Source organism: Macaca mulatta, chromosome 18 (assembly GCF_049350105.2).
Source record: "Macaca mulatta isolate MMU2019108-1 chromosome 18, T2T-MMU8v2.0, whole genome shotgun sequence".
Taxonomy (NCBI): domain Eukaryota; kingdom Metazoa; phylum Chordata; class Mammalia; order Primates; family Cercopithecidae; genus Macaca; species Macaca mulatta.
In genome coordinates this window covers 81,621,999-81,649,356 of record NC_133423.1, presented here as the reverse complement: position 1 = coordinate 81,649,356, position 27,358 = coordinate 81,621,999, and the positions used below count along the sequence as shown (strand labels likewise).

At 46.7% G+C, this 27,358-nt stretch overlaps 2 protein-coding genes across 55 annotated transcripts in view; one reads left to right on the top strand and one right to left on the bottom strand.

Moving 5' to 3' along the window:
* Positions 1–8,992, top strand: part of GNAL (G protein subunit alpha L) — a 203,512-nt gene extending 194,520 nt beyond the window's left edge. For all 5 annotated transcript variants that reach the window (XM_028838081.2, XM_077975288.1, XM_077975286.1 and 2 more), the window contains 2 exons: positions 302–369; positions 4,636–8,992. In XM_028838081.2, coding sequence (XP_028693914.1) covers positions 302–369; positions 4,636–4,782 — 215 coding nt within the window. In that variant the 3' untranslated portion in view covers positions 4,783–8,992. The remainder of the gene's footprint in view (positions 1–301; positions 370–4,635) is intronic.
* The window catches only part of MPPE1 (metallophosphoesterase 1), a 34,029-nt gene that overhangs the window by 1,067 nt on the left and 5,604 nt on the right, over positions 1–27,358 (bottom strand). For 6 of the 50 annotated variants that reach the window (XM_077975331.1, XM_077975323.1, XM_077975322.1 and 3 more), the window contains 11 exons: positions 25,709–25,801; positions 21,938–22,030; positions 21,401–21,773; positions 17,575–17,683; positions 13,320–13,423; positions 12,603–12,677; positions 10,233–10,341; positions 10,034–10,099; positions 9,820–9,942; positions 8,983–9,123; positions 6,810–7,953 (listed from right to left, as the gene is read on the bottom strand). In XM_077975331.1, coding sequence (XP_077831457.1) covers positions 7,771–7,953; positions 8,983–9,123; positions 9,820–9,942; positions 10,034–10,099; positions 10,233–10,341; positions 12,603–12,677; positions 13,320–13,423; positions 17,575–17,683; positions 21,401–21,681 — 1,191 coding nt within the window. In that variant the 5' untranslated portion in view covers positions 21,682–21,773; positions 21,938–22,030; positions 25,709–25,801 and the 3' untranslated portion in view covers positions 6,810–7,770. Of the gene's footprint in view, positions 1–162; positions 361–3,025; positions 3,200–6,809; positions 7,954–8,982; positions 9,124–9,729; positions 9,943–10,033; positions 10,103–10,232; positions 10,342–12,602; positions 12,678–13,319; positions 13,424–17,574; positions 17,684–21,400; positions 21,774–21,937; positions 22,031–25,708; positions 25,802–26,026; positions 26,618–27,358 lie in introns of those variants that run through there. The other 44 variants (XM_028838085.2, XM_077975328.1, XM_077975316.1 and 41 more) reach the window with 27 other exon arrangements.

Sequence of the window (27,358 nt, the reverse complement as noted above, 5' to 3'; positions counted from 1 at the left end):
GGTCATGATGGTGGGTGCCTGTAATCCCAGCTACTAGGGAGGATGAGGTGGGAGAATCGCTTGAACCTGAGAGGTGGAGGTTGCAGTGAGCCAAGATCACACCACTGGGCGAGAGAATGAGACTCCCGTCTCCAAAAAAAAGAAAGAAAACAAAAGTACATGTTTGTTTTTGTCTAACTATACATGTATTTTAATGCTGTGAATATACAGCAGTCCAACGTTGAAATTCCTTCTGTGTTTTCATAGAGTTGTATCTTTGTTTCATGTTGCTTAAGTAAAGTTGCATTTGTCATTTCTACAGCAACACCAGATGCAGGAGAAGATCCCAAAGTTACGAGAGCCAAGTTCTTTATCCGGGACCTGTTTTTGGTAAGCCATTTTGTTAACCTTTATTTTTTTACCTCCATTCTTAATCTTTTGTTTCTTGCAGTATGCAGATTACTTACTCTTTGATTTAATCTTCCTTAACATTACGAGAGATGAGAAAGGGTATGTTACTTTCATTTCACAGCTGAGCACACCGAGGTTCAGAGAGGTTAGATTTCTCACCCAAGGTCACACAGCTTCCAACCAGCAGAGCCCGGGTGAGAACACAGCATCCCAGGGAATGGTACTTGGATGGGCTACACTTCATTCACTTCTTGTATTTTCCAAAAAGGACAGCGTCCTTCAGCAAAGTCCAAGCGCCCATACTCTTCCTCCACCCAAAAGCACTAACAGGCTGATGGTTTATGTAAAAGCAGGTGTGCTCAAATTCAGATACTTTTTCTTCAGCTTTTTGAGATTTTGAGATTACTTTTGAGATATAGTTGAGATTATATTTGGGATAATTTTGAGATAATTTCAAACTTACATATGAGGCGGAAGATTTGTACAAATAACTCCCATATACTCAGACCAGGTGCAGTGGCTCACGCTTGTAATCCCAGCACTTGGGAGGCTGAGGCAGGTAGATCACCTGAGGTCAGGAGTTCGAGACCAGCCTGGCCAACATGGTGAAACCCCGTCTCTACTAAAAATACAAAAAATTAGCTGGGTACAGTGGCGGGCGCCTGTAATCCCAGCTACTCTGGAGGCTGAGGCAGAAGAATCACCTAAAGCCAGGAGGCAGAGGTTGCAGTGAGCCGAGATCACACCACTGCACTCCAGCCTGGCCGACAGAGCGAGACTGTCTCAAACAAAACAAACAAACAAAAAAAACTCCCATATACTCTTTACCCAAACTGACCAACTGGCAAAAATTTGCCACATATGCTTTATCTATATTATTTTCTTTGAAATAACCTACAGTGGATAGCTAGCTGTGAGTTTTTACTCGCTTCAAACTATTACATGCCAAGGTATTCCCAAGAGCGTGTTCCCGGTAGTAGTCCAGGCGCACTTAACATGTGTGGACAAGGTCTCAGCCCCGGGAGCACTAGGGCTGATACTCGGCTCTGAGGCCTTTCCATGGGGACCGGCACTCCAGCCTGGCCTTTCACCGCCCTTTTCCCAGCCACCCCTGTGGGATGACTCCTGAATCCTACAGTGAGTTAGAAAGTAACAATGAAGAGAAATCAAGGCCCCAGGGTGAGTTCAGAGGACAAGAGTTCCCCCAGACGTGCATGGCCGTAAGTGCATGGCAGCACCGGAAGAGCTTGTGCAGCTGAATAAATCTGGGATGTGCTGTGTTAAATACAGCGTGGGAGGTTCCTCTGCCTCTCTGAGACTGTCAGATTCTCAGAGCCTTTACTTAAGGTCAATTAATGTGCATTGCAAATCTCTTCAATAAGGAGATTTAGTTTGTAATAGATCAAGGAATCCCTTAATTTTAAGGAGCATTTTGTAAGACCATAACATATAAAGACACAAAAAAATGGTTTTCTAATGAGAACTAAATGTTAATTAAGCATGCATATGTTGGGCATTTAAATGAAGATTAGAAACATCCAGGCCGGATGCAGTTGCTCATGCATGTCATCCCAACACTTTGGGAGGCCAAGGCAGGTGGATCACCTGATGCCGGAAGTTCGAGATCAGCTAGACAACATATCAAGACCTCGTGTCTACAGAAAATTTTAAAACGTTCCTGGCTATGGTGGCACAGGCATGTAGTCCCAGCTACTCAGGAGGCTGAGGTGGGAGGATTCCTTGAGCCCAGGAATTTGAGGTGGCAGTGAGCTATGATTGTGCCACTGCACCCCAGCCTGGGTGACCCCAGCCTGGGTGACAGCAACACTCCATCTCAAAACAAAAAACTATTTGAAGCAACGCCCTTTGCAATGACTCCATTCCCTTAATTTTAAGGCTCTAGACAGGGACAAATAGTCACACTATTACAGAAGAAAGCCTTTTTTGGTTTGTTTATTTGGGGCATTGCCTCGCAGTGTCACCCAGGCTGCCTGGAGTGCAGTGGCAAGATCATAGCTCACTGCAGCCTCCAACTCCTGGGCTCAAGCAGCCCTCGTGCCTCAGCCTCCTGAGTAGCTGGGACTACAGGCACACACCACCACACCTGGCTAATTTTTACATTTTATAGAGATAGAGCCTTGCTATGTTGGCCAGGCTGGTCTCAAACTCCCTCGCCTCAAGTGATCCTCCTGCCTCCACCTCCCAAAGTGCTGGGATTACAGGTGTGAGCCACTGCACCCAGCCAAAAGCCTATTTTTCATTCATTCACTACACACTTACTGTGCGTGTGCCAAACACCTCACCTGGTGCTTTGGGATTAAAAAGATATATAACCTACTCATTTCAGTGTCCATACGTTTTTCTTTTAAATGCTTGAGGGAAGCCTGACTATTGCTAAAATAAGTCTGTCCCCCGTGAGGAGTTTCATACCTCAGGACATCTTCAGGACACCCTTTCCGTGGTCTGAGCAGCTGTCTAAAGCCTGTTTCCCAGGATGCCTTGTCGAAAAAGGAGTGGAGGGGATGAGGAGGAGGCCCAGGGATTCCCGTGGCACCAAGGAAGAAGGCGAGCTTCCACAGGACCTCTGTCTAAGTCTGCCTGGGCTGCCATAACAAAGTGCCCCAGAGGCTGAGTGTCAAACAGCAGAAATGTATTTCTCACAGCTCTGGAGGCTAGACGTCTGAAATCAAGGTGTGGGCAGGGTTGGTCCCTTCAGAGGCCCCTCCCTTGGTTTGCAGCCGCCTTCTCCCTGTGTCTCACAGGGTCTTCCCTCTTCACACGGCTGCATCCTCCTGGTTTCCTCTTCTCTCTAGGACACCAGCCATACTGCATTAGGGCCCACCCTAATGACCTCATTTTACCGTAATTGCCTCTGTAAAGGCCTTATCTCCAAATATAGTCACATCTGAAGTGCCGGGGGAACACAGTTCGGCCTGTAACAGCCTGTCCCCACACCCCCAGCACTTAGCTTCACAGTGCACATGAGCACATCACTGAGGTGTCCCCACAAACCATAACTCATAGTGTCTAACCCTGTTTCCCAGGTACTTGACAACAGATCACTTTTCTCCCAGAAGGCAGCAAACGTTCCCCTGATAACCAGGGGACACCCTGCTTAGCAGATGCTAAACTGCCCCTGTGTGGAGGCGGCCACGGGGCCGCTGCACTGTCCAATACAGAACCACTGGGCACAATATGGACATTTAATTAAAACTAGCTGGCAGAGCGTGGTGGCTCACACCTGTAATCCCAGCACTTTGGGAGGCCAAGGCGGGCGGGTCATGAGGTCAGGCGTTCCAGACCAGTCTGACCAACATGGTGAAACCCCTTCTCTACTAAAAATACAAAAATTGGCCAGGTGTGGTGGCACACACCTGTAATCCCAGCTACTCAGGAGGCTGAGGCAGGAGAATCGCTTGAATCCAGGAGGTAGAGGTTGCAGTGAGCCAAGATGCCGCCACTGCACTCCAGCCTGGGAGACAGCAAGACTCCATCTCAAACAAACAAAAAAACAAACAAACTAGCTAATTAGGCTGGGCACAGTGGCTCATGCCTGTAATCCCAGCACTTTGGGAGGCCGAGGCAGGCAGATCACTTGAGGTCAGGAGTTTGAGACCAGCCTGGCCAACATGGTGACACCCCGTCTCTACTAAAAATACAAAAATTAGCCGGGCGTGGGCATGGTGATGGATGCCTGTAATCCCAGCCACTCAGGAGGCTGAGTCAGGGGAATCCCCTGAACCTGGGAGGCGGAGGTTGCAGTGAGCCAAGACTGCACCACTGCGCTCCAGCCTGGGCAACAGAGCTAGACTCAGTCTCAAAAATATGTAAATAAATAAATAAAATAAAATTAGCTAATTAGAAATCAGCCCCTCGGTGGTATCAGCTAGATCATGACTATCAACTAGATAGTGACTAGATAGGGCAGATAGAGGACATTCCCATCGACACAGAAAACTCTGTTCAGACCTTCCTTTCTGGAAGCTCCTCCCTTGACTTGCCTGCCCGGGGCTTTCTCTGACTTATCCGTGCTGCTTCAGCCTCCTGGGGGCAGTGATAAGGGTAAGGTTATCTGGGTCCTCAGCTGATGCTTGCATTGAGAGGGTTCCTGCCTCTAAGTGCTCCCATGCGAAACAAGCAGGCCACCATCACCAAAGCCTCCGGCACCTGCTCAGTGTGGCCTAGTTCTTCCCCGAGGTGCGTGCCGGGGCCGCGCAGGACTAGTGCACACGCTCTCTCTTGCAGAGGATCAGCACGGCCACCGGCGAAGGCAAACATTACTGCTACCCGCACTTCACCTGCGCCGTGGACACAGAGAACATCCGCAGGGTGTTCAACGACTGCCGCGACATCATCCAGCGGATGCACCTCAAGCAGTACGAGCTCTTGTGAGGCTGCTGCTGCCACCCCGCGATGGAGCGGCGCCCCAGACCGCCTGACTGCCAGCCCCGTGCCATGGTAGGAGGCAGGGTCTCTAGTTCCATCTCGCTGCCGTCTGTCCCGTTCTGTGTCGACCACCAAGCCTCTGGCTACCTCTGTCCCCTCAGGTTTGGTTGTGTAGCTTCTGTTGTCATTGAATACAACCTTCCGCAGCATCCCACCCCCAAAACCACCGACTCTCATTGCTGACACTGCAGCAGAATCTCTCCGGGTGGGAGCCCCTTTATTCATTCTCCCTTTATTGATTCGAGGAGAACTTGGTAGATGGGGAGAAAACGCAGTTTGCTTTCCCACATTGTCAAGCGTGACCGCAAGAGCGTACATGCAGTGCCCTGAGCCGCGGCCCTCTCTGATTTTCCCTTTATGAAGCTGCAGGTTGACGAGCGATGGTCCCTTCCCATCGGCCTTAGCCCTAGACTTAGAGTCGACCCCAAGCGACAGGGTGACCAGAAACCCTTTTACAGTCACATTCAGAGTCGCTGCTGGCCTCAGGCATTTGAATTAGAGCTACTTTGAGCCTCTTACATTTAGGCAGAAAACCTACCACATTCACTACTGCAAAATCTGTCTTGTGTAAAAATCATTCTCTAAACTTTCACTATACTTAGGCATAGTCTTCTTTCTCAGATTCTTTTTGTTGTTGTCCCTATTGCTGGTTTATTATACTGTACAGACCACAAAATGTAATATTCTTTTGTATAACTACTAAAGAAAAATCCTTGTAGATCTTTGTGCCTTTACCATGGCTATGTATACCTGTACATGAAATGTGTTTGTATTGTGCTAAAGAGCTTAATGTCAACATTACCTGCTGCTTATTCTGAAAAAAGGAATGAATGGTAGCTGTAGAATTTAGGATATTTCATAAGGTTGGCACTTTATAAAATACTCCCTGATTTAAAAAATTGTAAGTTATACACATTAATCATCCACATTCTACCAACAGTGTCGTACTAACATCACAAACTGTTGCAACCACCTGCTTGCTCTTGTCTGAGCTGTAAAAACCTGAACTCAATTCAGGGGTACAAATTGCAATCTAATCTTTTCAGGGTACCAGAGACTTTTTTCTCTCTCTCTAGATACTATGTTTCCTAATTAGTCTGCTAATGAAACACTCCTTCAAGTTCCCTAGGTGGGAACAGGTCCATCATTCCCTTAGTCAAAACTCTGGACACAGGCTACATCATACAAGTAAGCAAACAGTAAGAGAAAAAAAACGTGACGTGTCAATGTTTGTGTCTGGCCTAGGAGAATAAGGATGACAGCTTCACTTGCCTTTTGAAGAAGAGACATTACAAAACCTTAATCTGAAGTATAAAGTCAAAAGATACGGCTCTTTCTCACACTCGCAAGATTTACAAATATAGCCTCAAACATTATGACACACGAACGGTATCTAGAAAGTAAGAACCGTTGTAGCAATGACACTTCATGTTCTATCTGCAGCCACAGAGTTGAGGGTAGTTTTCAAGGTCTAAAATAATCTGTAAAGATGTCCAAAGTTAAATTTTCAACAATACAAATCTAGAGAAGTGACAGCCTATTACTTCATTACTCTCCTTTTAGTCTTTAGTCTGTAATACTTTAAAGTTTACTCTAGAAATCAGCATTTTGTAATCCTTTATAAACTCATCCAGATTTAAATGCTACTTTTTCATGAAGAAAGGATGACAACTTTATAGACAGTCAGTGCAACACACACATATTTTATCTCATCACCGTCTTCCTGCCCTTCCCATCCACTGTCTCATAAAACCCTCAGCTGAACTAAGATAAATATAATAGAAATTATTTTCAGTTCCCCTTGCACTGTCAAAGTAAAACAAGAAAACTGAAAAGCTACACCCCCAGCAAGAAAGGGAAGTATGTTGTTGTATGCATCATCACTCAACAATTACCCGCTAACTAAATATCCTGTTTAACAGTTTAATTCAAACAAGAGCCAGACTGTTAAGAAAAAAAACAAAAAGAATAACTTTTATCTGGCTTACAATTATTAAAGCATTTATTTTCAGGTACCAAAAGCCATATCCCATTCTACTTTTCAAGTTTCTTTTGATCACTGACAGGCATTATTAGATGTAACAACTTGGTCTCCTAGAGAGAAAATTACACTTATTTAAAAATCTGATTCCATTAATTGATCAAGTATAAAAATCTATGAAAACAATATGTTCTGCATATCACATCTGTACTTTTTTTTTTAATTTTTTTTTGAGACGGAGTCTCGCAGTGCTGCCCAGGCTGGAGTGTAATGGCGCGATCACGGCCTCACTGCAACCTCCGCCTCCTGGTTTCAAGGGATTCTCCTGCCTCAGCCTCCCAAGTAGCTGGGATTACAGGCGTGTGCCACCACGGTTGGCTAATTTTTCTATTTCTAGTGGAGAAGGGGTTTCACCATGTTGGCCAGGCTGGTCTTGAACTCCTGACCTCAAGTGATCCACCCGCCTCAGCCTCCCAAAGTGCTGGGATTACAGGTGTGAGCCGCCGCGCCCAGCCACATCTGTACTTTCAAGGGTACAGCTTTACGGTACGTAGGAATTCGAGAACCACTTCACAGGACGAGGGAAACAGCCCAATATTTACGTATACACATAATCCCAAGTGTGTGCTGGGGCCACCAGGCCCTTCCTGGGGGAACAAGGACTGTCGTGCATGTGAGTGACGACATTAATAGCATTTAATACTGTACAGATGCAACCTTCGATGATACATATATTTGATAAAAATGAGAAAACAGATGTGTTGTAGAGTACCTGTCCACTTTGCTAGCATGAGAACAGTACAATCAACTATTTATTTTGCAGTTACTCGTGTCAGTGATTGAGAATTTCTGTAACGTGCAGAGAGACGGCCTGTAATTGGTCTCATCATCTACTCGATCTCTGCCCAAAGTTCCATTTCTTGGGCTTTGATACTTACAATGGCGCCTGCTCTTCATCTTGTCTTACGCTTTCTGAGCAAGTTCAAACCAGAAAGAAAAGGTGAGGCTAAAAGCCCCAAGTGAGAGAGTGTGAGGACCACAAGGAAGCCCACCGCTCCACAGTAGATGACCAAAACCACGTCCTCACGTGGGAGGTAGCACTTGGAGAGGGCGTAGTCTGTGGGCGTGATGCTGCCCTGGAAAGGAAAAGGGAGAGTTAAGGTGACAGCACCAGGCACAGGTTGAACACCAGAGTCTTAGAAACAGCAGAGAGAAACTGCCTTCTCGGGGCCCTCCTCACCTGAGAACAAGGGGGCCTGGCCTTCCTCCTGCACCAGGCTCTTCCCCCAGAGCCCGACCAGCCCAGGCTCTGGCAGGAGAGACAAGTAAGGCCCAAGTGTGCCTGGGTGGAAAATGTCTGGGACACTGACCTGTCAAAACTGGCCCCTGGCCCACCGGGTTCCCATCACATATAATGGGAGATCCGTAACAGAGATTCAGAGAGGTACATGGAGTTCCAGGGTCATTGGTCAGCAAGGAACAAGGAGGGAACAGTGTCTTCCTGCCCCTTGATGCTCAACTAAGCATCTGTTCCCTGGAAGTACATGTGTCCAGGTCGTCTCCGTGGGCTTTTCTCTGCAGATACGTTTATGTGGAATGACAGTGGCAAATGTTTTCATTTACTTGAATTTGAAAATGTTAGGGTTTCCCCCACCTTTTAAGAAGGAAAAGAACCTGTCATACCAGCATCATGAGCTGGATGTAGGAGCCCATGGCTGAAAGGAGTTAAAACGCCCAGTGGTCATTCAGTGAAACACCTTTTATCAACCTGCAAAGGCTGTAGCGTTCTCTGCCAGGTCAAATGGGCATGTTTTGAAAATAAGAGAAGATGGTTAAGTATAGCTAATGAATAAATGGTTGTTTCTTTAGAAAAGTAAACACACACAGAGTGTAAGAGGAGACGACGTGGCCCTCCCTGAAGGATCAAGTCCACCTGGACAGTGCCCTGCCCTCACTTCCCACACACACCGCCCAGGAATGTCAGGCTGATTGGTTCCCGGAAGGGTGTTTGGCAAGAGGCAGTGCATGGAACTACGTGTAGAGGGAGGGAAATTTGTGTGTGACTTTTGTAAATTTTTACAGATTGCAGCAATTAAATAGTTGATTACTGTGTTGATTTAAATACTTATGGAAAGCTTTCAGAAAAAAATAAACTTTCACGTTACCATGATGAAACTGGGGTTGTTTCTGTTCCTCCAACTGAAAGACGGGACGCTGAACTCGGGGACTCGGCCCCCGTGGTGCACCTCGCAGGCGCTGTGCGTGTGGCCACTGAGAACCAGGCGCGGCTGGAGCCACCACAGCAGCTGACAGCGGCCGAGAAGACAGCAAAGCAGGCTGTTAGCTCACCCTCAACCAGGCCCTCACCGCTCAGCAGATAGCCGCTGGCCATCGCTTCTTTCATTAAATTAAATACTACATCCTTATTTTGAAGGACTGGTTTATTTTTTTCCGTAAAAATCCTTTGGTTTATTTATACTAAATCAAAGGTAAGGTCAGCCCCTTTGAGTCTACCATTCTCATTCTAGATTTTATCTACTTTTTGTGCTTTTTTATCTTTATAAATATTTTATACATTTATCTTATAAACATTTCCTATATTTATATATTATATATAATGTAATATATAAATCTATATAAGAAAATACATTTTAATTTTAATTAAGTCCCTAAAAATTTGACTCTTAAGTTCCATTCACATTTCTAAACACATTCAAGTTGGTGAAAAACTCTGAATACAAAGAATAGCTGAGACTATTATTGACTTCAGGGTAGGAAATAGAAGTAGGTTTACTGGGAAAAAAAAAAAAAAAAAAAAAAAAGAAAGCAATTAAATGATGGTGCTGTGAAAGCCAGGCCTCCATCCACCCATCCCCAGGTGATAACTAAGTCATCAACGTTTCAGCAAACACCTGCTCTAGCCTGGGCGCTCTGCTTGCTGACATGCAAGGTGACGAGAGTCGCACTGCGACATGAATTAACATCATGACACCCTGGCAAACCTTCTGTGATGCCTCCCGTGAAAGCACGTCATAGTTCTCCTTAAATGGGATGTTCCTTTCCTCGGGAGGAGCAGCATCGTCCCCAGAACAGTTAGCATCACTTCTCCGATACAGAGGATAATGCTGTCCGGGGTGGAGAGAGGAGTTCAGGCGGCTGTCGTGAAACTGCGGGCTGCCTGCTGTCCGCCATGAGCCCCTTCCTCCCCCAGCTCACCTGCAGGAGGACGGGGGCAGACACGGGCAGCAGAGGCCCAGGTCCACACCGGCGGGAGCCACGTGCCTGCTGGGTACAAGTCAGGCCATTAATCCGCACACCTGACCCTCATCAAAGGGCAAGAAGAGCTGGGGGCTGAGTAACAAAAGCAGAGCGACACGGGCCAGAAGTCGCCTGTGGCACTGAGATGCTCTCCTACCTCTCGGGAGCAGTTCAGTCTGTGAGAAACTTCAATGAGCTCTGCCTCTGCTTCAGAGCAGATGCCACAGCCGTCCCCGTTCAGCGCCACGCTGTTGACCATCACGAAGCTGAGGCAGAGGGACACAGGCAGGTGAGGCCGCTGGGGGTACCAGTGCTTGCTTTTCCCCACTGTTCCCATGAAAAGAAAGCTAAGCATCCAGTGCAAAGAAACAAGCCCAGAGCAGTTTTCAATACCACCCAGAATAATTTGGTGTATTTTTTTTTTTTTTTTTGAGACGGAGTCTGGCTCTGTCGCCCGGGCTGGAGTGCGGTGGCCAGATCTCAGCTCACTGCAAGCTCCGCCTCCCGGGTTCACGCCATTCTCCTGCCTCAGCCTCCCGAGTAGCTGGGACCACAGGCGCCCGCCACCTCGCCCGGCTAGGTTTTTGTATTTTTTTAGTAGAGACGGGGTTTCACCGTGTTAGCCAGGATGGTCTCAATCTCCTGACCTCGTGATCTGCCCGTCTCGGCCTCCCAAAGTGCTGGGATTGAGCCACTGCGCCCGGCCTGGTGTATTTTTAAATATGAGTCAGTATTAACAAAAATAGCATGACTGGGAGTTCAGTCTAAGACATGATCAAAGGGTTTTTGACCCTAAACTTGTGAAAAATTCCAGATTACAGAAGCTCATCTGTTACAGTGCATCTTCCGTGCAGAGGGCTAAGAATCCCTCTGCCCACCCCATCAGCTGGTTGTGAGGATCCAATGAAATGACATGGCAGGTGTTTAGAACACAGCCTGCCACTAGAAAGTACTCAGTACTTGTCAGATATTGTGACTAACAGGTAGAGGGAACCACAGGGTGCATCAGTGACATACAGACACACACAGCAAGTAAGGCAGAGGGTAGGGTGCCGCTTAGAGCTAACTGAGTATGGATAATCCCAAACTACGGTAATAACAGAGTCCATTATGGTTAGACTCAGCAGCCACATTTTTTTATAGACTCCCACTAAATATGCTTTTATTTCCTGCACACACACCATCTTGGAATGACGAAAGTCCCAGTCAGTAAAGACTGCTTGAAATTTAACTTGTCTTAGAGATAAGGAGCAGAGTTACCAAGTGATCAGCAGTATGATGAGCTGTTAAAAGTGTCTTAAACACACACTTAGAGGGAACTAATTCTCACTGTATCATGTTTCTGTTATGAGTCAGCAGAGGAAGCCGCCTACTAGAGAGAGACTCTGCCCTCCTGGCAGAGGGAGGGAAAGGTGAGCACTGGAGGGAGGGAAAGGTGAGCATTGGCGGTGAAGCCACAGGACAGAAATGACCTCACCTGCAGACCTGCTGTGTCCAAGGTCAACAGAGTGCTCGGCACCCACAGGAAGGGCAGGATTAAAAGAGAAAAGGCTTCCACTCCCACCTGTTTTCTCTCCACCGCGTCTATCATCAGGAGAGAGTATAGAGTCCCGCCCACTGTGCTGCAGCCGCATACACAGCCCAGAAAAGATCTAGAGATGGGCACTGAGGTGGCCTCGCAGAGGGGGAGCTGCTCATGCTCAGGCTAGGGTCAGGGTGCTCGGGTCTAACAGCCCAGGCCGATGGAGACGGGTAGCACAGAGCTACAGAGACACTGTGACACACTTGCCACCAAATCCCATGACACCATAACTACGGGAACAGTCTTTGTAAAGGGGAATTAGTACATTTTGATCAAATAAGAAGACTCTTTTACAAAGTGGGCTGATGACATTCACACCACCCAGAGACAGAGCAGGCAGAAAGAATGTCACTCCCACAGTGGCTGGGCAGAGTCACAAACCGACCGATTCACTGTGGGGTTGTGAAGGAAAACCAGGGTGGTTTGAGGTTTCCCATCTATCAGCTCCCATGACCGGCACCAGCAAGGGCAGCCTGAGGCACTGCTGTTTAAAGCTCGTAAACCAGGCTGCACGGAACACGGGCAGATGACAGATCCCAGTACGGCAGGCACCTTTAGAAAATGAAGTTTCTTGGCCGGGCGCGGTGGCTCAAGCCTGTAATCCCAGCACTTTGGGAGGCCGAGACGGGCGGATCACGAGGTCAGGAGATCGAGACCATCCTGGCTAACACGGTGAAACCCCGTCTCTACTAAAAAATACAAAAAAAACTAGCCGGGCGAGGTGGCGGGCGCCTGTAGTCCCAGCTACTCGGGAGGCTGAGGCAGGAGAATGGCGTGAACCCGGGAGGCGGAGCTTGCAGTGAGCTGAGATCCGGCCACTGCACTCCAGCCTGGGCGACAGAGCGAGACTCCGTCTCAAAAAAAAAAAAAAAAAAAAAAAAAAAGAAAAGAAAATGAAGTTTCCAAGGACTCAAGGTCTTGGAAGAATTTACAAATAATACTCACTTAATGCCTTTCCAAGAAAACAGTCTTTCAGAGCTGAACACTTTCTCGAAGCGTTCCACTTTGTATGTGTTCATCCTATATTCAAGTGTAAGAGGAAACATTTTTCAGGACAAGCCATTTTAGAAACTCCTAGAGTTATCACGAACACAAAGTAACTTTCAAGACTTGAGTTTCAGACTAGCATTATTAGGTAAGGGCCCCACCTGGCCCCAGGATATCAAAGCTCAAATTTTAGTTCCACTACTTACTACGAAGCCTGGGGCAAGTTACTCAGCTGCCCAGGGCCTCATTCTGCATTGGCACCATATAGGTAAAACAACAGGATCATGGTAAAGATTAATGTGTTCATATACGGAAGTAAAGTGCTTGAAACAGATGGCATGTTATAAGCACTAGAGCACTATATAAATGTTAGCTATTAGAGTCTAAATGATCTTGTTTTTTCATTCCCAAAGACAATGATTGGCCATTAAATGTACATTTCAAGTTAGACGTTTCCCAAGAGCACATACAATTCATTCATTCCACAGATATTTGTTGAGGGTGTACTATGCACCAAGTAAAAACCCCTTAAAGAGCTGAATATCCAGAGCTTACATCTTTTGAGGAAAATGAATTTCAAGACAGCACAAATAGGGCTTTCACCAGAATTCCAATAGATTTAGAATTATAGTTAACAAGCGCTCTCAGGGTGCAGGGCTTTCGTGAACTACTTACTCATAATGGAAGCCAATGTCATGGTTTCCAGCAACTACCTTCAGCTGTACATGACTCGGGTGTCTGAACATTTTCTGAAACCGCTCCACATCATCCGCCCAGGCCTGAGGGAAAAAGAAAAACCTCTGGAGGCCAGAGAACCATCCCTGCCCTGTGGCTAAAAAACATGATCCCTATTTTGTTTTGTTTTGTTTTTGAGACCAGTCCAGCTCTGCCTCCAGGCTGAAGTGCAGTGGTGTGATCTCTGCTCACTGCAACTTCCATCTCCCGCATTCAAGTGATTCTCCTGCCTCAGCCTCTGGAGTAGCTGGGATTACAGACACACACCACCATGCCTGGCTTTTTTTTGTATTCTTAGTAGAGACAGGTTTTCACCATGTTAGCCAGGATTGTCTTGATCTCCTGACCTCGTGATCCACCCGCCTCAGCCTCCCAAAGTGCTGGGATTACAGGTGTGAGCCAACGCACCCAGCCAATGATCCCTATTTTGATGTGAGAAGTGAATGAATTCCCCTGTTTAAATCAGATGTCCATAAAGATGATGTAAAACTTTTTTTTTTTTGAGATGGAGTCTTGCTCTGTCGCCCGCCACCATGCCCAACTAATTTTTTTGTATTTTTAGTAGAGACGGGGTTTCACCATGTTAGCCAGGATGGTCTCGATCTCCTGACCTCATAATCCGCCCACCTTGGCCTCCCAAAGTGCTGGGATTACAGGCGTGAGCCACCGCACCTGGCCACAGTATGTCTTTTTTAAGACTACAATTAATACTTACTGTTATGTAATTTGATGCCAAGTTTTTGTTTTATTTTGTTGTTTTTTTGAGACAGGGTCTCACTCTGTCATCCAGGATGGAGTGCAGTGGCCATGATCTTGGCTCACTAGAACTTCCGCCTCCAGGGTTCAAGTGATCCTTGTGCCTCAGTCACCTGAGTAGCTGGGATTACAAGCGCCTGCCACCATGCCCAGCTAATTTTTGTATTTTTAGTAGACACAAAGTTTCACCATGTTGGCCAGGCTGGTCTCGAACTCCTGACCTCAAGTGATCCACCTGCCTCAGCCTCCCAAAGTGCTAGGATTACAGGCGTAAGCCACCAAGCCCAGCCTGATGCCAAATGTTTAAATGGTATCCTCTCCCATCTTAAAACAATAACTGGCAATTCTAAAAAATATTTGGTTCATGCACCTATTATTTCAAGATCCCCTGAAGACCATTCATAGACCCTGGTGGAGAAATGCTTAAGATCTGGGCATGCTATAAGAACAGGCTCTTACAAAATGTCCAGTAAGTTCTTCATGTGTCCCAACCAAGATGAGGTTGAAAACATCTTTAAAAGTGGCATTCCCGGCCGGGCACAGTGGCTCGCACTTGTAATCCCAGCACTGTGGGAGGCTGAGGCAGGTGGATCACGAGGTCAGGAGATTGAGACCATCGTGGCTGACACGGTGAAACTCCATCTCTACTAAAAATACAAAAAACAGCCAGGCGTGGTGGCAGGAGCCTGTAGTCCCAGCTACAGGCAGGAGAATGGTGTGAACCCAGGAGGCAGAGCTTGCAGCGAGCCGAGATCGCGCCACTGCACTCCAGCCTGGACCATAGAGTGAGACTCCGTCTCAAAAAATAAAAAATAAAAAATAAAAAATGTGGCATTCCCCTATGGCTACAACTGTGGAAACGAACTAATGAGATGTGGGAGAAAGACAAAAAATACTTATTGTAACATATATTTCAAAATTATTCTGATACTTGCTTTAACTATTAAAACTTCAGAGTTATGTTAGTGTAGTTCTTATTTTTATAAAGCTAAAAATATCGATTGTACAAACACCCTAGGGTAGGGAAAAAAACAAAAAAACCCTCAATTCTAGATGGTAACCAACTTTATCCTAAACGTTGTAAATCTGGCAAAACCTAAGGAAACATGCTGGATAGTGTCCTTGAATACATTTACAAAGATTCCACTTTTAACAAATAACATTTAAAGTTAGATGGCTGGGCACGGTGGCTCACACCCCTACTCCCAGCACTTTGGGAGGCTGAAGCAGGCGGATCACTAGAGGTCAGGAGTTTGAGAGCAGCCTGGCCAACATGGTGAAACCTTGTCTCTACTAAACATACAAAAATTAGCTGTGTGTGGTGGCGGTCGCCTGTAGTCCCAGCTACTCGAGGAGGCTGAGGCAGGAGAATCACTTGAACCAGGGAGGCAGAGGTTGCGGTAAGCTGAGATCACGCCACACACTCCAGCCTTGGTGACAGAGCAAGACACCAGCTCAAAAAAATAAATAAATAAATAAAGTTAGAGTAGCATAAAATCAGAATAACAGGCATAGAAAAACATAAAATATTGCCCTTAATTTGGAAAAGCAACATATCTATCCAACCTCATTTTGTAACTAGTTGTTTTTACATATAACATTTCCACTATCTCACATTGAATTACAGCCTAGAGGATAACAAACATTGCAACTCTGTAAACAGTGGTTCCTATCAACTCCCAACCAAGACTTCTCTTGTGTAGCCATTGAATTGTCCTAGGAAACGCCAGTAAGGTTTTGTGGGTTTTTGTTGTGGGTTTTTTTATTTTGCTTTTGGTTTGGTTGGTTGTCTTCCTTGATTTTTATCTTTATTTTTTGAGACAGGGTCTCACTCTGTCACCCAGGCTGGAGTGCAGTGGTGCACAGCTGACTGTGGCCTCGACCTCCCAGGCTCAAGCGATCCTCCCACTTCAGCCTCCTGAGTAGCTGGGACTACAGGCGGGCACCACCATGCCTGGCTAATTTTTGTATTTTTTGTAGAAACAGGGTCTCACTAAGTTGCCAGGTTTTGAACTCCTGGGCTCAAACGATCCTCCTGCCTTGGACTAGGCCTGGCGTGGGGGCTCATGCCTATAATGCCAGCACTTTGGGAGGCCAAGGTGGGCAGACTGCCTGAGCTCAGGAGTTCGAGACCAGCCTGGGCAACATGGTGAAACCCCATCTCTACTAAAATACAAAAAAAATTAGCTAGGCATGGTAGTGTATGCCTGTAATCCCAGCTACTCGGGAGGCTGAGGAGGGAGAATTGCTTGAACCCAGGAGGTGGAGGTTGCAGTGAGCCAAAATCACACCACTGCACTGCAGCCTGGGTGACAGAGTGAGACTCCATCCCCTCCACCACCAAAAAAAAAAAAAAAAAAAAAAAGGCAGGCACAGTAGCTCATGCCTGTAATCCCAGCACATTGAGAGGCCGAGGTGGGTGGGTCACCTGAGGTCAGAAGTTCGAGACCAGCCTGACCAACATGGAGAAACCCCATGTCTACTAAAAATACAAAATTAGACGGGCGTGGTGACGCGCGCCTGTAATCCTACCACACAACAGGCTGAGGCAGGAGAATCGCTTGAACCTGGGAGGCAGAGTTTGCAGTGAGCTGAGATTGCGCCATTGCACTCCAGCCTAGGCAACAAGAGCGAACCTCCATCTCAAAAAAAAAAAAAACTCCTCCTGCCTTGGGCTTCCAAAGTGCTGGTACTATAGGCATGTGATGAAGTTTTTTAGACTATACCCCAAATTAAATATTTTCCAAAAACCATTAGTGACTGAACATTTTTAAGCAGCAAGAACAGTTCATGTCTTCATTTGTTTTGTTCCGAGGATATAATAAGCAAAACATTGTGACAACTAAGGTGAGAAGAGCTTTTCTCTTTGGTTTGTGGAAAGTCTTACATTACCCCAATACCCCGGCGGAGGTCTCAGCCCCTCTGAAGGCAGAGGATCCTCACATCGAGTCCCCAGGGCCCCTTCTGCATCTCTCACTCAGAAAAAAGAAAATCAGAGGAGAATAGCAAGTCCCTTTTGTAGCACAATTCTCCTAATGTTGTGGTTCAATAAGAGTGTGAAATTAAATGTACATTTCAATATGTATTTTGCAATTTCGGTCACAACTGAAATAACATCTATCTTGCCCATTTCTCCCTTTCCCAAGAGGTTCACAAAACAGTGTATTCCAAGTAAATGATATCTGGCTAATCGACCTATTTCCTACATAGACAAATGTTTACGATTAGCCAACCTAACCCGAGATTGAGTTGTTCTAATAATCTTAGATAGCCTATGAATTCTAAGCATCTTCCAGATAGCCTATGCATTTTTAATATCAGTAGTAAGTACAACTTCCATAAAATTTCCAACTCGAGCTGACATTGCTTCGTGGATTCTCTGGGTTACTTGTGCTGGACCTCAAAGCAGGATGAGGGTACCTGGAACACAGGGTCCTACCTCAGGGGTGCTCCACTTCCCTTCATCAAAGACATCCCCCAGGATGAAGACGACTTCCGGCTGCAGCAACCACAGAGCTGTCTGGAAGGCTCTCTCCATCTGCCATTCCCTTGACACCAATAGGAAAAAGTAAGGCATCCGTCTTTCCTGGGTGGAGGCTACTTCTGTATTATGCACCATTTAAACAGCAAACTAAATGGTTCCACTCTCCTTCTTCCAGAGTCCCACTCTTGCATTCCCATCCCCGGCTTGAAGGGCCAAAGAGGCCGTGTCTGATTAAAGGTGGGGAATTAAGTATCAGAGAAGAGTCTGGCCACGCCTCCCACACACCTGACACTGTGGTGGGCAGGAACAGGCCCCACTCTGCACCCTGCAGCCATCACTCAGTCAAGACACAACTGGATCTGAGAGAGCCTAATGCAGCTTCCAAAGATGTTCGACGTAGACTGATTTTGTACCACACAGAGGAAATGATTGTATCTAGCTTAATTTTCACTTCTTCTTAAAGGGAATTCAACTTCCTTCTTTGCTTCCAAGTTGGAGGGGAGATGACAAGAGAAATAGGCTAGTCAATATCAAAACAGTAAATCCTGTAGATTTCAGACATGCAAGTAATCCTCCGAGGTAAAACAAGCAAATGAAAAGAGCCTGGAGGCCGGGCGTAGTGGTTCATGCCTGTAATCCCATCACTTTGGGAGGCCAAAGTGGGCAGATCATGAGGTCAGGAGTTCGAGACCAGCCTGGCCAATATCATGAAACCCTGTCTCTACTAAAAATATAAAAAGTCAGCTGTGCATGGTGGCGGGTGCCTGTGGTACCAGCTACTTGGGAGGCTGAGGCAGGAGAATTGCTTGAACCCAGCAGGCGGAAGTTGCAGTGAACTGAGATCACGCCACTGCACTCCAGCCTGGGTGACAGAGAGAGACTCCGTCTCAAAAAGAAAAAAGAGCCTGGGATCTGCAATCTGACAGATAATGGCTTAACATCCCAGCTCAATCCATTGAAAAGCTGTGTGCCTGCCGGGCGCGGTGGCTCACGCCTGTAATCCCAGCACTTTGGGAGGCCGAGGCGGGCGGATCACAAGGTCAGGAGATCGAGACCACGGTGAAACCCCGTCTCTACTAAAAATACAAAAAATTAGCCGGGCGCGGTTGTGGGCGCCTGTAGTCCCAGCTACTCGGGAGGCTGAGGCAGGAGAATGGCGTGAACCCGGGAGGCGGAGCTTGCAGAGAGCCGAGATCGCGCCACTGCACTCCAGCCTGGGCGACAGAGCGAGACTCCGTCTCAAAAAAAAAAAAAAAAAAAAAAAAAAAAAAAAAAAAAAGAAAAGCTGTGTGCCTTTGAAAATACTGCCTATTCTGATTCCCAGTGTCTTCATTGGTAAATGGAGATTTTATTTTATTTATTTATTTATTTATTTATTTATTTAGAGATGGAGTTTCCCTCTTGTTGCCCAGGCTGGAGTGCAATGGCGTGATCTCGGCTCACTGCAACCTCCACCTCCCGGGTTCAAGTGATTCTCCTGCCTAGCTGGAATTATAGGCATGTGCCACCACACCCAGCTAATTTTGTATATTTAGTAGAGACGGGGTTTCTCCATGTTGGTCAGGCTGGTCTTGAACTTCTGACCTCCAGTGATCCACCTGCCTCAGCCTCCCAAAGTGCTGGGATTCCAGGCGTGAGCCACCACACCAGGCCGGTAAATGGGGATTTTAAACCCTACTTGCACAGGATAGTTATGGGGTTAAATGAGACAGCGTTTGTAAAGGATAGCACAGGCACACGGGAGGTGCACAAAAATGTCAGTGCTTGCTCAGCCCTCCCCGTCTTCAACCTAACCAAATCTAGCCTATGTCATTTTCCTAAGGAATCCAAACCTTTCCTCCTTTTTAAGGCATTTTCCTGGCTGCTCCTCCTCTACAAAAGGGAAATGCTATGTCCTGGGATATAGAAACAGGGGAAAGTAGGCTGGATGCAGTGGCTCACACCTGTAATTTCAATGCTTTGGGAGGCCAAGGCGGGAGGATCACTTGAGGCCAAGAGTTCAAAATCAGCATGAGCAACACAGCAAAATTCCATCTCTACAAAAAAGTAAAAATTAGCTGGGCGTAGTGACACAAGCCCATTGTCCTAGCTACTTCGGCAGCTGCAGTGAGCTATGATCCTACTACTGCCCTCCAGCCTGGGCAACAGAGCTAGACCTTGTTTTAATCAGTCAATGTAATTTCTGGTCAGAGGAAGATTTTTAGATCCCAAGTTAACCACTGAATGGTACACATCACCCATAAAAGGCTTTTTACCCAAGATCTCTCTCAAAATACATTTCTCTGTTTTTCTTATTTTATTTTACTTTTTCTTAGAGACAGGCTCTTGCTCTGTCACTCAAGCTGGACTGCGGTGCCATGATCACAGCTCACTGGAGGCTCAAACTCTGGTGCTCAGAATAGCTCAAATGATCCTCCTGCCTCAGCCTCCTGAGTAACTAGGACTACAAGTAGGCATAAATAGCAAAAATTAGCTATTTTTTGGTTTTTGTTTATTGTTTTTTTGTAGAAATGAGGTCTTGCCACATGGCCCAGGCTGGTCTCAAATTCCTGGCCTCAAGCAAGCCTTCACCTCCACCTCCTAATGTGCTGGGATTACAGGCGTGAAGCACTGCACCCAGCTTCTCAGTTTCTCTTGATTTATTCACCACGGAAAGTAAAAATCTAGAAACAGCAGCAGGAAGAATGCACAGAAGGCTACTTGGAGAGACCAGACATCAATCAGGATCGATTTGTAAGACCAAGACACTGCAGGCCCTGCACCGGCCCTTCTTGAGCTCACGCCTCCTTTGGTTAAAACTCTTAGTAATAAAATAAAATAAAATAAAATAAAAATAATAATAAAAAAAAAAACTCTTAGTAAAAAGGTATAGCTGCTCCTTCATTATTCTTTATTCTTTTGTTTTTGTTTTTGTTTTGAGATGGAGTCTTGCTCTGTTGCCCAGGCTGGAGTGCAGCGGTGCAATCTCAGCTCACTGCAACCTCCACCTCCCGGGTTGAAGCGATTTGCCTATCTCAGCCTCCCGAGTAGCTGAGATTATAGGCACCCGGCACCATGCGAGGCTAATTTTTCTATTTTTAGTAGAGATGGAGTTGCACCATGTTGCCCAGGCTGGTCTTGAACTCCTGACCTCAGGTGATCCGCCTGCCTTGGCCTCCCAAAGTGCTGGGATTCCAGGCGTGAGCCACTGTGCCCGGCCTAAAAATAATTTGTTTAAAAAGCTTCCTGGTGAAAAAAAAACAAAGGACCATGCAGGGGCAGGTGTGAGTAGGAAAGACAGGACCTGACCCTTCCCTAGGGTGACAGCCACACATCTGCTCTGCTCCTCCGCTGTCTAGAGGAGGCTGAAATGCAACAGCCTCAAAGGTACACACAGGGAAGGTGAGATGGGACCATCAACCCAGATCTGTGTCCTCCCTGCCCAGGGGACCAGTCCCGGCACCAGGCATCGCGTGGCATCTTCTTGTCATTGCGTGGCACATCTTGTGATGTTTCTTGTCTTCACCCAGTTACAAACAAGGAGGCAGGGGCTCAGAGGGGCCCTAACAACTTGTCCAAAGTCACAAAGCAACGTGGCCCAGATCCGACTCCCAAATTATGGGGCCCGGTATACATCCTCAGTAAATGGTAAATTCAAGGAAAAGTCAAATGTCCCTAAATATCCTCCTTTAAGAGGAAAATAACTAAGAGTAACCTAAAGCCATTAAGCCTTGCCTATGAGGAGAGAGCTATACCGTTTTGCCTACAGAATTTTAGAAAGATTCCTGATTTTACCTCTTACCTTCGTAATTTGTCCAGCCAGTGGCCTAAGAATTCCCCAAGCAAATGGGTGTCAGCCAAAAACATGGCTTTGAGCACAGGCTCATGTGAGGCCTGTTCACCATCATAGGCTGTGGTTTTCACTTCAGGCCAATTACACTGAAAGATCGCTAAGTAATAGATTAAAAATTCACAAAATAGAAGCACAGCAAAGACAACAGCTATGAGTTTCAACAGCAATGCACTCTTCCTCTTTAACGGATAAAAATTCTGTCTTTCAAATCCCACTTCGATCATAGCCATTTCTCAAGCAACAACAAATCCATCAAGGGTTCACCATGAGAAAACTGCAGAGCCCTGGGTAGGGTGACGGCATCCTGGTCTTAGCTGGGCACCTACAGGGAAAAGGAAGAGAATTCAGTTATGTTCCCTAATAATACAGGTATCAACCCTCTCTCTATTAAGAACTAATGAGTTACACAATCCTATCTACGTTTCCAAATTAATTGTCTTATACTTTTACAATAATATGCCAGATTACTAACAAGGAAAAACTGACCTTTCCAACTCCTTCAAGCTCTCCATACCTCCATATGCCAGAATAAAGCTATTAGAATGATCTTCTCACCAAGGTGATAGTTTCGTTAACATTCTAGAAATCATCAAATGGGAATCCATGAGAATGATGTGTGTTAAGGTAGGAGACATAATGGAAAATTCAGCATTATTTAAGTGTAATTTGACTCCTAGGATTCCCCACCACCCCTCCTTGACCTTAAAAATCAACAGGTCATAAGACCCCTGTAACGTGTTGCTTTTGGTGTTAATTCATCACTTTTCTACTCTGCTGTTCCACAAAATAAGTGAATATTCATGGACAATGTGCTTCAAAGATCCAAGGAATTCATTCCACATTGGACCCGGAGGCCAGGATCTGACACTGAAACCACCTTTGCAAAATTATAATGGTAACCCAAATCTGACATAGTTGACTCCGTCTTTCTTCTGACTGCCAAGCTGTCCTTGGTCATTCCTGGATATAGGCCAAGCTAACTTCGGGAGGAATTTAGTTTATAGGTTTTTGTTTGTTCGGTTGGTTTTGTTTTTGAAATGGGGTCTCCCTCTGCCACCCAGGTTGGAGTGTAGTGGTGTGATCTGGGCTTACTGCAACCTCTGCCTCCTGGGTTCAAGTGATTCTCATGCCTCAGCCTCCCAAGTAGCTGGGATTGCAGGCACCCATCACCATGTCCAGCTAATTTTTGTATATTTTTTTAGTAGAGATGGGTTTTCGCCATGTTGGCCAGGTTGGTCTCAAACTCCTGACCTCAAATGAACCACCTGCCTCAACCTCCCAAAGTGCTGAGATTACAGACGTGAGCCACTGTGCCAGGCCAGTTTATAGTTTAACTTTGAAGCAAGAATGATAATAGTCTCCTCCCTGTTCTGAGGCCGAAACCACCTTTGTAAACTAATGAAAGGTTTCGAGATTAGGATTAGGGGAGGGGCTTGAATTCTGCTGAATGTAGTTTCTTTTTTTTTTTTTTTTTTTTTTGAGACGGAGTCTCGGTCTGTCGCCCAGGCTGGAGTGCAGTGGCCGGATCTCAGCTCACTGCAAGCTCCGCCTCCCGGGTTCACGCCATTCTCCTGCCTCAGCCTCCCGAGTAGCTGGGACTACAGGCGCCCGCCGCCTCGCCCGGCTAGTTTTTTGTATTTTTTTTTTTTAGTAGAGACGGGGTTTCACTGGGTTAGCCAGGATGGTCTCGATCTCCTGACCTCGTGATCCGCCGGTCTCGGCCTCCCAAAGTGCTGGGATTACAGGCTTGAGCCACCGCGCCCGGCCAATGTAGTTTCTATAATCCCTTATTGCTCAGGAGTCATGTGGCCAGAGGTAACAAAGATTTGTGACTTCCCTCAATTTCTCCTATAGATAACGTCACTATTGGAGACCCTAAGATTGATCTTTGCAGGTATTTTTCAGACTTTCGGGCAACTGATTTACCCCACCTGACTGACGCTGCCGGGACCCATATTTCATGACTCAACTCATCCTATGACCCCACCCAGAAGCGGGCTCAGTACACAAGGACCGTTTTCCACACCCCTGTGATTTCATCCCAACCAATCAGCAACTCCTGTTCCCCAGCTCCCTGCCCGCAGTACTGTCCATAAAAACCCTGACCTCTGAGATTCAGAGAGACTGCTTTGAGTAATAATTCCATCTCAGTGGCCAGCCTTATGTTAATTAAGTTAATTAAACTCTTTTTTTTTTTTTGAGACACAGTCTCACTCTGTCACTCAGGCTGGAGTGCAATGGCACCATGTCAGCTCACTGCAACCTCTGCCTCCCAGGTTCAAGCGATTCTCATGCCTCAGCCTCCCAAGTAGCTGGGATTATAGGTGTGTGCCACCACGCCCAGCTAATTTGTGTGTGTGTGTATTTTTAGAAGAGATGGGGTTTTGCCATGCTGCCCAGGCTACTCTTGAACTCCTGGGCTCAAGTGATTCACCCGCCTCAGCCTCCCAAAGTGCTAGGATTACAGGCGTGAGCCACCATGCCCAGCCTAAACTACTTACTTACTGCAGTACCATAGTCTCAGTGAATGGTTTTGTCTGTGCAGTGGGCAGGAAGAACCTGTGGGTGACTGCCACAGAGCCACCATCTGTGAATGTGAATATTGAACACTGCAACCAGATTATATGTTTTCACAAAAATGGGTTTTCCCCTGCAAATATGCCTTAAAACTCTGGATGGCCTTCTTTTATAAGATACTTATATATAGTGGCTTCTGTAAGGGAACCTTCAAATTTTTTAAGGATTCATCCCAAATACTGGATGAGCTTTGCATCCTGTAAAGAAAGCATCTATTTTTGAGACCTCCGAAGAGAAAAGTTGGTAAAAGGCTACCCTGAGATAGGCTATAGATGGTGGCATTCTACCTCCGGGTTCTTCAACTTGCGCTCAAGATGAGAATCTGAGAAGGGTGGGGACCTTCCCAGGGAGGGTATAAGGAGCTCAGATGTCAAAGAAGCCCCTGAAGTCTTATGGGGTGGGAGCTTTGGGAGACACTGACCAGAAACCCTAATTGAACCAATAAAAAAATAAAATCCAGGTCAGGCGCGGTGGCTCAAGCCTGTAATCCCAGCACTCTGGGAGGCCGAGACGGGCGGATCACGAGGTCAGGAGATCGAGACCATCCTGGCTAACATGGTGAAACCCCGTCTCTACTAAAAATTAAAAAAAAACTAGCCAGGCGAGGTGGAGGGCACCTGTAGTCCCAGCTACTCGGGAGGCTTACGCAGGAGAATGGCGTAAACCCGGGAGGTGGAGCTTGCAGTGAGCTGAGATCCGGCCACTGCACTCCAGCCTGGGCGACAGAGCGAGACTCCGTTTCAAAATAAAATAAAATAAAATAAAATAAAATCCTTTTCTAGGAAGACGATTTTCTAACATGAACCTAGGAACTTCATGTCGCACACAGGCATGGAGGCAAGAACCACCTCATGCCACATAATTGCAGTCACCACATACCTTTATCTTCCAACTGGGGACAGCATTGAGTGAAAAATGTCACTAATAAAAATTAAAACAGAGCAATGGTGTAAACCAGGACTGTCCTAGGCAACTTAGGATGTGCAGCCACCCTGTGCTGCCCGTAATCCCAGCACTTTGGAAGGCCAAGGCAGGTGGATCACCTGAGGTCAGGAGTTCAAGACCAGAACGGCCAATGTGGTGAAACCTCGTCTCCACTAAATACAAAAATTAGGCAGGCGTGGTGGTACATGCCTATAATCCCAGCTACTCAGGAGGCTGAGGCAGGAGAACTGCTTGAATCCAGGAGGCGGAGGTTGCAGTGAGCAGAGATCGTGCCACCGCACTCCAACCTGGGCAACACAGTGAGACTCTGTCTCAAAATAAATAAAGGGGGAACAGCAAACAAATACTGGATTTTAAGTATGTCCTTTCAGACAGAGAGGTCAAAAGCAGCCTTGCATATCATCTGGAGTCAACTGCTCTTGCTGAAATTCTCCTCCAAAACCCCGCAACATATTTATCAGCTGGTCAAGCTGTACTTTATCTTCTTCACTTAGAACTTTTGTCACCTCTCTTTTCTCTAAGGCAAAGCACATATGCCGCATAATTGCAGTCACCACATACCTTTATCTTCCAACTGGGGACAGCTTTGAGTGAAAAATGTCATTGATAAAAATTAAAACAGAGCAATGGTATAAACCAGGACTGTCCCAGGCAACTCAGGACGTGCAGCCACCCTGCGCTGCCCGTGCTTACTCTGACACAGAGGAGAAGCAGTGCCTATTTGCAGTCACCCACCTCATCTGTAAGAAACTTCGGAACGGACTGCACAAGTGTCAGGAACCATGCAGCAGTATGGTTGAAGGGCCTGGGTTCTCTGCTGGAGTGCCTCTAAGGGATAAATAACAGGTTCCTTAATGCCAGGCAATTTCCTTTGTTTTGATTAAATCAAATATGTCAAAGGCAACCATTCGATCTTAATATCTCATTTTTTTTCAAAAGGCCTAGAATCTCCTAAAATCCTAAAAGCTAAAGCCAAAACCATAGTTGAAACTTTCTAACACCGTATGTTTCCTCCAGCTGGACAGAACTAGTTGAGAGGGAAGGAATGCTGACCTTCTGGGGCGGGCTGAGGAGTCTTCCAGTATGCAAACCCTTGCTGTTTCGCAAGTTTCTGGTTTCCCAAGATGAAATACCAGAATGACAACTTGAAAATTGCTCTTCACGGCCGGGCGCGGTGGCTCAAGCCTGTAATCCCAGCACTTTGGGAGGCCGAGACGGGCGGATCACGAGCTCAGGAGATCGAGACCATCCTGGCTAACACGGTGAAACCCCGTCTCTACTAAAAATACAAAAAACTAGCCGGGCGAGGTGGCGGGCGCCTGTGGTCCCAGCTACTCGGGAGGCTGAGGCAGGAGAATGGCGGGAACCCGGGAGGCGGAGCTTGCAGTGAGCTGAGGTCCGGCCACTGCACTCCAGCCCGGCGACAGAGCGAGACTCCGTCTCAAAAAAAAAAAAAAAAAAAAAAAGAAAATTGCTCTTCTACACCCCCTTCTTTTCATCAGAGTGAGCCTTGTTTGAGTAGTTATGACTAAGAGGTGCAAAAAGCATCAGTGAGTGGTGAGCAGGCTGGAGACAAGGCTGGCTGACAGCCTGAAGTGGGGCTCAGGGCAGGAGAGTATGTAGAACTGCAGTCCTCCAGCTTCCCTGGATGAAGAGAGGATGAAGGACAGCCTGTGGGTTTGCACTTCCAGGCAACTTGGGCTCTCCCCACCTCAGCTCCCCACTGAGCTCACTCAGCATGGCCTCTTACTCCTCGTGGATAAGCGACCTCGACCTTACTGCAAACAAACCGGGTCAGTGGAGTTCTGGCGCTTCCCTCAAACTTCTATGTTCTTGTTACAGGTTCTAGACAGGCATGAGCGGACCGGGTGAGGGCTCTTCCCATCCACCAGGAATGTCAAGTGATCACCAGGTGACCATTCAACAGTTATCACACTGCCTCCCTAAAAACGATCATTTAGCAGCCAGTGCCAGGGAAAGACAATCTCCTGAGGGTCCACAGCTACCACATTAAAGTGTAAATTAAATGCAGATGCCAGGGAGAGGCAACTTCCTGGACATACACATCAGGAGACAAAACAGCAGAGTATGACCCTCTGGGGGCACTCCACAGGAAAACAGGAAGAAAGCTTCAGATACTCCACAGGAAACAGGAAGAAAGCTTCAGATACTCCACAGGAAACAGGAAGAAAGCTTCAGATACTCCACAGGAAACAGGAAGAAAGCTTCAGATACTCCACAGGAAACAGGAAGAAAGCTTCAGACGGGCATGTGTACAGCTTCCTAAACACACTGCTCATGCTCACCTCCCAAGCGTAAGGAGGGCACTGTGCACGCAGGCAGCGCACCCGAAGGGAAGAATCATGGGGAACGGGTACAAGACAA